The following is a 12,289-nucleotide window of genomic DNA, read 5'->3' on the forward strand; positions in this document are numbered from 1 at the left end:
GGCCATCTATCAGGAGTGATTTGAATGCAATATTCCTGCTTCTTGGCAGGGGGTTGAACTGGAAGGCCCATGAGGTCTCTTCCAACTCTTTGATTCTACGATTCTACGATTCTATGATTCTATGATTCATCATCATCATCATCATCCCAGCATCACCTTGCCCCGCTCCTTGCAGTACCTCTTCCGGCCAGCAGAGGGCGGGGCCTGAGGGCGGCGCGGAGGGGGCGGGGCGGGGGCGCCCTCGGAGGAGGCCCGGGGAGCCGCGCGGGTTGAGAGCCGAGGCGAGCGGAGCGAGGCATCGCGCGCCGGCAGGCAGGAGAGGCTGGAGGGGATCCTTGCGGGGCTCTGCAGAGCCCAGGCGCCGGAGGAGGAGGAGGGGGAGGACGCGGGATGCCAGCCGGCGTCGGGCTCGGCGCCTAGCCCCCCTTCCGCCCGGTGCATGGCCCGGCCATGGAGGTGGTGGACGAGACGGAGGCGTTGCAGCGCTTCTTCGAAGGTGAGGCACCGGCGCGGGGAGGGGAGGCGGGGGTGCCCCGCTTGGCCAGCCCTTCCGAAGGAGGAGAGGCGAAGTCGGCCGCTCTGCCCTGGAAGGGAAGCCGGGAAGGAGAGCTTGCCTTTGGAAGCCTTGACCAAAGCGGTCCCTCACCTCGGGGAGGAAGAAAGCCGGCCTATATCCATCCACCAAGTCCATGAAATGACATGAATAAGTCAAGGCAGAAACGGATACATCTGGAAGAGAGTGAGAATGAGAGAGAGAGAGACAGAGAAACTAATCCCGTCGTGCCTGTCTTTTGAAGCGCACAAGTTGGGTTGTTTGTGTTTGGTTTCTTGGCGAGGAGCCTTCTGGGCCCCATTTGGGGCATACAGTGAAATCCTATTGAACAGACCTGGGCAAACTTGGGCCCTCCAGGTGTTTTGGATTCCAGCTCCCACCATTCCTAACAGTCTCGGGCCCCTTCTTTTCCCCCTTCAGTCGCTTAAGGAGGCTGTTAGGAATGGTGGGAGCTGGAATCCAAAACACCTGGAGGGCCCAAGTTTGCCCAAGCCTGGTCTGGATGTAAACCTAGTTTGTGTATATGGTTTGAAAGCCCTCAGGGAACACAGCAAGTGGGTTGAGCAAGTGGAGAAGCATCACTGCTTCATTTCCATCGACATACACAGCCACACCATTGCCTGCGGAATCCAACATATTATAAACTCCTGCTAGGTGGTTGTGTCCTGTCGCTCATGCAGCGTACCAATCCCAGGCAAATCGAAAGTGTGATAAACTCCAGAACCGAACAGGCATTGTATGTGTTTTGGTTGTGTCCCTCTCTCAAACACAAACCCTAACAAATGTGTGGTAGATGTCAAAACTGAAAGTGACTGTATAAGTCCACACACTCACTTGGAAACACAGACCAACCCCTGCCAAATTAAGCATATGATAAACTCCAACCCCAAACATGCCTAATATATTTATGTTGTGTAGTTTCCCCCCCCCCCTGTTTTTCAGTCAAAGAGGCTTTCCTTACTTACTTACTTAGGCGATACCTCATTGTCCGAGTTGGATAGTCTTCCAAGATCAGTGACTGTGGAGCCCTATCCTTGATCTGCATCTTCTCCCTAGTGAGGGCATTGCTTTCCAGGTGGAAGGCCAGGGTTGGCTTGACACACCTTCCTCTTGGCACGTTTCGCTCTTCATTCGTGCCTCTTCAAATTCTACAGCACTACTGGTCCCAGCTGACCTCGAGCTGGAGCACTCAAGGGCCAGGGCTTCTGTCATTGAGGCTTTCCACTTCCAATTCAGTGGGGCATCTACTGTCTTCCTAGTTCAAGGCCTTGTTCTTTTCTGCTTTTTTGTGTGTCAGGAGTGACTTGAGAAACTGCAAGTCACTTCTGGTGTGAGAGAATTGGCCATCTGCAAGGACGTTGCCCTGGGGACCCCTGAATGTTTTGATGTTTTACCATCCTTGTGGGAGGCTTCTCTCATGTCCCCGCATGGGAAGCTGGAACTGACAGAGGGAGCTCAACCCGTTGTCTCTGGATTTGAACCGCAGACCTGTTGGTCAGCAGTTCTGCCGGCACAAGGGTTTAACCCATTGCACCTCCTGTTCCTTTCTGAGCTCTGTATCTTCCTGCGTTGTGCTTCAGCCATCTCCCTGTATTCTGCATTCTGTTTGTGGAACTAATTTTGACTGAGGAGCAGTATGTAAAAAATACGCTTCCCTGCCATATAAAGTAAGGCACTCACTACCATGTCTTGTGCCATATAGTTCTAGTTGAGGAGTTATCTTGGTTTGAACTCATCTCAAAGTCACTCCTTTGGCAAGATGTTCCCATGAATACCAAGTTCTGCATAATACGCAACACTGTACAATTTGTACAGCACAATGAGTCTAGAGAAATGTAGGAATTAATTTACAATTTATTAATGGCAGAAAGTATTTTCTTAGTGTGCGCACGGTTCTTCTTAACTGTGTAACCATGATGCCATCATATTTTGAGATACATTATATAACACAATTTGAACTATGATATTTTCTTGGTTTCAGAGTGTTATTTCTTGTTTAATTGTGTGGTACTTACTTTGAAAGTAGTTGTTATACTCCAGAAACTTCATTTTTGTGGCTGCCACAAAGTATGTTGAATTGCTTGAGACTCTGTCAGATATTCACTAAAAACTATAGCAAAACTTGCTGCAGGATATCCCACAAAAAACAAAGGTTTTGCAGTATAATTAACTTTTTTCATATTTTAATGATAGAACCAAATAGGAAATGACATTTATAACCCAGGAACAAAAATAGTGCTACACAGCGTTATCTTTTATGTTATAGGTCTCTCAAAATTACAGCCATAGTACACAGAAAACTTCAGATTTTTTTGTCTCCTTCAGGAACTGTGCTGTGGATTTTATTATAGTGAATCTGTCTTTGCCAGAGACCACACATTTAGCAGGAAGCCGCAGTCTGTTTAGATTCTCTTAGGACCTCATCACACTAGAGAATGAATCCACTTTAAATCCGGTTTTTGCCTCCTGCAGAATTCTGGGGTTTGTAGTTTAGGAAGGAGCTTTTAACAGCCTCACTAAACTACAAACCCAGAATTCTGCAGAAGACAGAAACTAGATTTGAATTGGATTCATTCTCTAGTGTGATGAAGTAGGTAGTGTTCTCATAGAAGTACATGTATCAGACATGTTTGTATTATTCATATTTATATGTGTACACTTAAAATCATAACAACGTCCTGTGACACCATATAAACTCACATTTATAATGGCACAGATGTTTTAGAATTCATGCCTAATGCCAGAATACATTTGTTAGTCTTTAAGGTACCACAAGACTCTTGTTTTCCCCCTTTTAAAATAGACAGAAAAAAGTGGATTGTGTATTAAGGATGGTTAAGTGGCACATTATCTGAGGGGTCTGTGTTTGAATTTTATATTTTATTTTAATGTTTAATATTTTAATAACATTCACCATTTATTTTAATGAAGCTGCAGGCAACTTCTAATTTGTTGAAGTGGTGTTCTCATTTACTACCAACACCACCTCTGTCCGTGCAGATGTTTCAATTGTTTATTCACTACTTTTCACTCCAAGATAGTAAGAATTTGAACTCTTGATAAGCTCTGAAGTCAGGCATGGGCAGTAGGCTGTTAGGAATTGTGGGAGTTGAAGTCCAAAACACCTGGAGGGGCTAAGTTTGCCCATGCCCATCTTAAGTCCTCGACGGACTCGTCTTGCCTTTGTGAATCTCTCCCCCACAATGAGATCTTTGCCTTTTTTCTCTAACTTTGTGTATCTTACTTTTCTCAGTCCTTCTCTATATTTCTCTGGTCCTTGATTATCTTGCTCTAACATCTCCTTCTGCCATTATTTTTCAAAATTTATGGCTGCATGAAATTGCCTTATCTTGCAATCCTGAAGGAGTAAGCCGACATTTATCCAATGGCATTTCAAACAGACATGCCAAGGATTGTACTGTTATTTTGCTGAGAAAGGTTCTCCTCCTGTGACATGTTTAAGTGTGCTGAAACCCAACATTTCAGATCTAGGTGTTTTTAACAGCTGACCCTATTGCAGAAAAGGAAAAATCAATCAGAGTTATCTTATTCTTCAGGCACACATTATTTAGTTTTCTGTTGTTGACAGGCTGAATCGCAGTAGAATCTTCTCTATGCATTAACCAAATCTGGCATCTGGTATCACTTTTCACTCTGCTTTTACATTTCCATGCCTAGTGTTCAAAGCCTGGAAAAAAGTTACTTTTTTAGTCTCCAGCCTGCCGAATCTACCAGCCAACATGGCAATGTCAGCTTTGTGGTATAGTACAGATGGACTGTAATGTAAATGCTGGCACAGGAAAAGAATAATCTGTGGACACTTCAAAATCCATCTTGTGTACCTCAATCACATTCCACCCTTTTGCAGGTGACCTGTTGCATGTATAGCTGTCAAATACTATGAAGCGGTGAAGAGTATAAGTTAAGGAAGTTCATATCACATAGCGCTACCCCAGTCTCCTTGGATTGATTGTCCTAGTTTCACTTTCATGGAGAATATGTGCGCAGGCAGCACTCCTTTTTGCATTCTCCTTCAAGGTACACTTACATCGTTTGGGAAAACTCAAGCCTAGGAAAGAAAAACCTGATCAATCAGTAGTTTAAACTGAGTAAAACTCATTTTACTTTTTATGTTAGTCTGTTGTGAGACCTCTTTAGTTCTTGAAATGTCAATATATAAAGGCTGAAGAGTGTTCAGACTGATCCATAATCCGAATTTGAGGGGTTGTTTTTGGTCCACACAGCTCCTTTTTGACTGATTCACAGTTCATTCACAAAGTCCCCATCTCTTCAGCCTGTGGTATCAGATCTTCCAAATGATCTTTGTGTGTGTTTTTATTCTTGGAGTTATTGTGCCTGATTTTGAAGGGTGGTTGTGTTTCTTTAAAACCTGTGTAACAGAGACATTTGGCAAATGTTGGTTACCTTTAAAAGGCCAAAGCAGTGAATTGATACAAAACCTTAGCAGGTAGTGTTTCTTGTCTGAATTTTGTTTTAAAAAATAATTTAATCAGATGTCAGCAAGCCGGCTTAAACCTTACTCTTTAAAGGTAGATCCATATAAATATTATTCAACTGCATTCTGTAGAGTTTACTCCTGAGCAAGTTGATACAGGCCAGATGTTTTGGCCTTCAACTCCCAGAAATCCTCACAGCTGGTAAACTGCCTGGGATTTCTGGGAATTGTAGGCCAAAACACCTGGGGACAGGTTGAGAACCACTGCTCTAGGATTTGGTTTTGTTCCCATGACCTACGTGCGGTGACTGTAGGTTATATTTCCCAAATTCTACCTTCTAAGGAAATAGTTTTGAGTTCTGCCAAATGCTACTAATCCGTATATTGCCAAATTGAAATACTGTGTTTCTGTTTTAATTGTGCCGATGATGGAGATTATGACAAGTAGGACATTTTTAGCCTTTGCAAGTCACTTAATTATATAATTTTCTTTTCTAAGTATGTGAATTCCACAAAGGCTTGGAGAACTGCGACTTGTTTCTAATGAATTATATTATTATTGTTCATTTGATCCATAACTACGTTACTATATGTTGCCAGTGAGAAGAAAATGTTTAGCTGAAAAAGAGAAAGAAACATTGTGTGGAGAGCTACTGAAATGAAGAATCTGCTCATTTTCATATATTTGTATCTTTAATGCACTAATCTCTATTCGCAAGGTGTCCCGGTGACTAGTTTCCCTAAAGAATCTCTGACTTTGTTGGGATAAATATTGTGTCTGTCTTTAAAAGATGCTGAATTTCCAGTAGCTCTAGGTCACTTTGGCCCCTATGGCATCTGGAGTCAGGATCTCTAGTATGCTGTGTAACTTAATGTAAAAGCTTTATAGAAGCAGTTCTCATGCTTAAATGGGATCTTCTATTTCTCACATTTATTCTGTAAAAGCTTACATTGGCTAGAATGAATGCTTGTTTTAGAAATAGATCCTCTAACACAACATTCACAATTGAAATATTTCAGATATGGGAACTCTTTTTGTATAACTTTTGAAAACAGCTTGGTTCAGTTTTCAAGAAGAATCTGCATTAATGGCAATTCATCTCTAATATGCAACTTTCTTTTGAAATAATTCTGGTTGACATTCACTTATGTTTGCACCCACATTAGAGAAAATGACTAATACAGGGCATCAGTTTAAAATCCATCTGCTTCTTGGTTACCCAACTCCAGTTCACTAAAGAAATATTTAAAACTGATATAGAGTAGAAGTTTTCCACACCCGGTATCTACTATTCCAGCTCATTCAGATGCCTAGCTTTGTCCTGGACAATCCCAGAAACTTTACGAGCAAATCTCTGTCCTTTGTTGCACTTTCCTAATACCACTATTATAGGTATTAGGAGCACAGAACCCTGTGAAAGAGGGAAAATATATATCTCAGTTTTTAGAAATTGAAAACATAATGAAACTTTAAACATACAGGAAAGGAGATCCGACCTGAACATTAGGAAGAACTTCCTAACTGTGAGAGCTGTTCAGCACTGGAACTCTCTTGATTATGTTATTTGGAGTACCCTTGGGGAGATAGAGCAGTATATAAATAAAGTTTTGATGTTGTTGTTGTTTCTTGGAAGCTTTTAAACAGACTGGATGTCCATCTGTCAGGGGTGCTTTGAATGTGTTTTTCCTGCATGGCAGGGAGTTGGACTAGGTAATAATAATAATAATAATAATAATTCATTGGAACTTGTACTACAAATACCATCTGCCTGCAACAAAGAACTGGTGGGACCACAAGACTGGAAAAGTTACAGAAAATTAGCACGTCAAACTCCTCTGGGACTTCCGGATTCAGACAGACAGTTTTGGAGCACAATACTCCTGACCTCACGATCGTGTTTAAAAAAAAAGTATGGATCATTGATGACTACAGGTGACTGCAAAGACTCTGGAACAAGCCAGTAAAGGTGGTCCCAGTGGTAATCAGCACACTGGGTGCAGTGCCTAAAGACCTTGGCCTACACTTAAACGCAATTGGCGCTGACAAAATTACCATCTGCCAGTTGCAGAAGGCCGCCTGACTGGGATCTTTATTCACCAATACATCATACAGTCCTAGACACTTGGGAAGTTTCTGACATGTGATCCAATACAACAGCCAGCAGAGTGATTTGTGGACTCATCTTGTTGTGTTTCTAATAATAATAATAATAATAATAATAATAATAATAATAATAATAATAATAGTCTGTACATCACACAGTCCTAGACACTTGGGAAGTGTTTGATTTGTGATTTTGTGATACAAAATCCAGCATATATATCTGCTGTGACATACTGTGCTTTTGTGTCAGTAAAATAATAATAATAATAAATGTTATTTGTACCCTGCCATCATCTCCCTGAAGGAACTCAGGGTGGCTATTAAAGCACATAAAATAGAATTATATATCATCAAAACAATATACAATTTGACTGGCCCATGTGGTCTCTTTCAACTCTAATATTCTATGATTCTACTGTGATGATGATTTTTTTTATGATGATGATAAAGTAGACTACTGCCATGTCATTAAAAGACTCCTCTGGAGCAACCAGTTAAAAACTCAAAGCCTGTCTCAATTTTAAAAAGGCTTTAAATAAGGAAGACGAGCCAAGGAGGGTAATCTAGAGTTCCTCAAGCTGGGAGCCGCCACTGAGATTTGTGGTTGTGAAAAGACTCATCCACAGCAAAGCATGTTACTAAGTAGAATTCATTGTGGATATGGTAATCTTGGGGAATATGGAGTGGATTCTAATGTGCGCCTTGTGATCAAGATAAGGAATGAGCATTCGAGTTAATGATCACCTCTCTGATATCTAAAACAGCCAAGTTGGTTTAAATTTGATCCTTCAAATGAACAAGATGTATCACTTTACCTTAACAAGCAAAGCAAACAAACATAAACAAATACATCGCGGTTATTTGCACAAACATACGCAACACATGGCTAGATTTCCCTTCTTCCTCCACAGGAGGAGAAAGTTGGCTTTCCATTGCTGTAAGTTTTCATGCAGAAGATGGATAGGCATTTGTAGAGATTCAAGAGCTTCAGCCAACATGATTATTCCTGTATTGAGCAGGTAGTGGAGTAAATGACCTCTGTATGCCTTCCAACTTTATGATTTGGAGTGACAAAACTACCAGCAAATAGTCCAGAGGTAGCTCTGTCTTTTCTGACCTCTTTATACTTTTAGTATCATGACCCATATATGAGGATCAGAATTTTGAAATTAATCAGCACTCTGGGAGTGCTCTAGTGACTGGTATTCAGTGGTATATACTGTCTCTGAATATGGAGGCTCTTCTTACTCACCTTGGCTGATAATTATTTAAGTTTCCCCTGCTCCAAAGCAGGATATAAGATTCAATTGTTATTGTGTGTCATTTCTGACATATAATGACTTCAAGGCAAGCCTATCACAGGGTTTCCTGACAAGATTTCTTCAGAGGGACATTGTTCTTAACTTCCTCTGAGGCTGAGAACGTATGACTTGTCTGAGGTCAACCAGTAGGTTTCCATGGTTGAGCAGGGATTTGAACCATGGAAAGCAGCATAAACATTATATAGTGTAATAAGGCCAGTTAAAAAACAGGACTTAAAAATATGGTAACTAAGAAGTTTGGAAAAATATAAAGGTCATTGCTTGGCTCCAGAAACACAGTTGTATTGGTTCCAGGTGAACATGTATAGGAAGTATATTCCATAGTTGGCATAATTCAACTTCTGAGTCCCGGTCTCACTTTTGTAGTCCACAGAGCAGAGCCTGGGGAGGAGCTTCATTGGCAAGTAGTCTGTCTCCAAGATTTAGAGCAGCAATAAGGAATTTTTGGTGCACTCCATGATTTGGATTATTTCTCTGACAATGCTGCATTAGGTTCAAGGAGGTTGTAGCTCAAAGCATTGGAAAACCCCTATATTTTGACCATACTTGGGCTGGATACAGACAATAGAATTGCAGTGGGGCAACTAGAGAGCTCCACAAACACTATGGAAGGGCAGGTAAATTAAATAATGGATATTGAGTCCAGGGATAAGACTGTGATCCTCTATACCACTTTGCTTGTTCATTGTACTGCCTGTCATTTCTGAACTGCATGCTATGGCAATGACTCCCAATAATTTTGGATTTCAATTCCAGGAATCTCACCATTGACTATTCTATCTGAGATTCCTGGGATTTGAAATCCAAAACAACTGGTGGACTGAATGCTGACCATCACTTTTTCAGGGTAATGCCATGTAAAGTGTATTTCAGTAATCTGTCAGCAGGCAACTTATGGCCCTCTAGATGTTGTTGGATAGCAGAGTCCATTATCCTTTGCCAGAGGCCAATGAGTGTTGCAGTTCATCTGTATTTGGTGGCCACAGGTGCCCATCTCTGCAGTAATCTTAACAGAAATATTAGCAGAGTATAAATAATTGTCTGCAATCTATTTCTGTATGGGAGAGGTAGGTAAGTATTTATATATAATATTTGTATACCAATTGATGGAATGAAATATCTTAAGTGATTTGCAGTATACAATAAATATAGTTGGGTTGTTGTGAGTTTTCCAGGCTGTATGGCCATGTTCTAGAACCATTCTCTCTTGACGTTTCGCCCACATCTATGGCAGGTATTCTCAGAAGTTGTGAGGTCTGTTGGAAACTAGGCAAGTTGGCAAATAAACACAGTTGTTAAGAAACAAGTAATATTTACGATATTAAATGGCCCACCAGCTTCAGTTTTGTGCCACCAAGATTGCAAGGCCCTTCTTTAGTCTACGAGATGTGATCCTTATGGGGGAGTAATCCCAGTTCATTGGAGGCCTACTATCATTTTCAGGCTGACTATTCACCTACAGGATCTCTGTTTTTCAGAACTGATTGTCACTTTATTAGCCCTCTCTGATCCTTTACTGATTCCTTGAACTTTTCCAAGTTCTAGTTAGGGTGAAGGGATAGTATACAAAGAGGTCCTTGGGTTGTAATTATTGGCTTTGGGAAATTCTTTACAGTACAACAGCTGCCTTGTTAATGGAACCAATCTATGCAAATTGTCAGCCCTTTTCTGAATAGAATTGGACATTGATACTTCTGGTGACAGAGAGTTTTATAGGGCAACTGCATGCTCTCTCTCTCTCCCTCTCTCCCTCCGTCTTTGTATATATTCATTAGAACATTGGTTGTTTTAAACTGGAATGGCTATTAATATCCTAGGTTCTTGTGGGTTTTTTCGGGCTATAGAGCCATGTTCTAGAGGCATTTCTCCTGACGTGTCGCCTGCATCTATGGCAAGCATCCTCAGAGGTAGTGAGGTCTGTTGGAATTAGGACAATGGGTTTATATATCTGTGGAATGGCTGGGGTGGGGCAAGGAGCTCTTCCCTGCTGCAGTTAGGTGTGAATGTTTAGCTGATCACCTTCATTAGCATTTGAAGGCCTGCCTGAGTCTGGGAAAATCTGTTGCTGGGAGGTGTTAATCTGTGCCTGGTTTTTTCCTCTCTGTTGTTTAGCTGTTATTATTAATATCCTGTTTATGACGGTTTAACTAATATTTATTAAGTGTTTCTTAATTACAGTAATTTTCTCATGTCAGTTGTACTGAAATAATGGTTTAAACCCTTGTACTGGTAGGACTGCTGAGCGACAGGTCAATGGTTCAAATCTGGGGAGAGTGGTTTGAGCTCCCTCTGTCAGCTCCAGCTCCCCATGCAAGGACATGAGAGAAGCCTCCCACAAGGATGGTAAAACATCAAACATCCGGGCACCCCCTGAGCAACGTCCTTGCAGATGGCTAATTCTCTCACACCAGAAGCGACTCATAGTTTCTCAAGATGCTCCTGACACACATAAAAAGTGAAATGCCCATGTATTCCTTGAAGACATAGGCTCCATGTTTCTGCTCTGTATGCTGTGTGGAAAAATATTAAGAAAAACAACATCTTGTTTATCAAGCACATCATTAAATATTTTCATGAGAATTCTGGATTATAAATATAAATGCTTAGTTTTTATTAGTTTGCAGTGGAGATGGCTCACTTTTGGATGTAGTAGGCTATGTGCTCTCTAGTTCTTTCCTTTGTACGCAGCCTTTTTGGGTATCAGAATCTTTTGCAACATGAGACCCATTAAAAAAGCATAACAATTTGTGTCCCTTCTCATCCTTCTTTAAGATGACAGATTTAAAGGAATATGGGCTTTCTATGTATCTTTTAATAACTTCAAAGAAGGAGTTTTATTAGATGTATGGTGATGCAGGGGCAAAAAAAGAAATATCACCGACTAAAATTGCCTCTTCTGTACCCTCATTAAAGCATGGGTAGGCAAAGTGGTGCTTGAGAGTCATGTGCAATTCTTGTGATCTCTTTAAGTGCGACACCTGAAGGTTATTACCTGGATCATTCCAGTCCCCGGTGGTGCAGTGGGTTAAACCCTTGTGCCAGCAGGACTGAAGACCGACAGGTCAATGGTTCAAATCCGGGGAGAGTACGGATGAGCTCCCTCTGTCAGCGTCAGCTCCCCATGCAAGAACATGAGAGTAGCCTTCCACAAGGATGGTAAAACATCAAACATCCAGGCGTTCCCTGGGCAACGTCCTTGTACATGGCCAATTCTCTCACACCAGAAGCAACTTGTAGTTTTTTCAAGTTGCTCCTTACATGGAAAAAAAATTCCAGCAATGCCCAGGGGGAAATATCACCGGTTTTGGAAACACTGCTCCAGATCATTCATTGGTATGGAAAACGGCTTCTTGTTTTACACATGAGTAGCATAGTTCTGTGATAAAAATGCAAGTGAGGAAGGAGGAGAAGTAGACATATTGATACCACTGCCCCTTATGTGGAGTAGTTGTCCTGTGCTTTTTTGTTTTCAAGGAAAACTGAAATAGTGACAGACAATCTATTTCTGAGAACTAGGGGGTATTTTGTTTTCTACAGAATGATGGTGCTTATATTGACAGGAGAAGTGAAAATATTGTATTGACCATGGCATCGTAACCCTGTTCCAGATTAGCTCAACTTTGGGGAGTACTCGCTGGCCAGTTGCCTAGCTTTTGACAAGAAACAATCCCGAAGAAGAGGAATGTTTGGAGTGGTAAAGAGTAGTGTGTTTAAGGCTTTCACAGGGAAAGTCAAGCAGTTAATTTTGGTCTGTCCATGGTGTTCGGGGAGTGTTTACATAGAGCATTTGTATTTTATATCAAAGAGGAGGTGGGGAGTATTGGGCAGGGGGAGGGGCATGACCCTTGGCTGGC

General features: G+C 41.5%; 1 protein-coding gene across 4 annotated transcripts in view; it reads left to right on the forward strand.

The window, feature by feature from the left end:
• The first annotated feature begins 262 nt into the window (after positions 1 to 262).
• The window catches only part of MYRF (myelin regulatory factor), a 113,288-nt gene continuing 101,261 nt past the window's right edge, over positions 263 to 12,289 (forward strand). For 3 of the 4 annotated variants that reach the window (XM_060770690.2, XM_060770717.2, XM_060770708.2), the window contains exon 1: positions 263 to 496. In XM_060770690.2, the coding sequence (XP_060626673.2) occupies positions 451 to 496 (46 nt within the window). In that variant the 5' untranslated portion in view covers positions 263 to 450. The remainder of the gene's footprint in view (positions 497 to 12,289) is intronic. The other variant, XM_060770725.2, reaches the window with a different exon arrangement.

This window comes from Anolis sagrei, chromosome 1 (assembly GCF_037176765.1).
Source record: "Anolis sagrei isolate rAnoSag1 chromosome 1, rAnoSag1.mat, whole genome shotgun sequence".
Lineage (NCBI taxonomy): Eukaryota > Metazoa > Chordata > Lepidosauria > Squamata > Dactyloidae > Anolis > Anolis sagrei.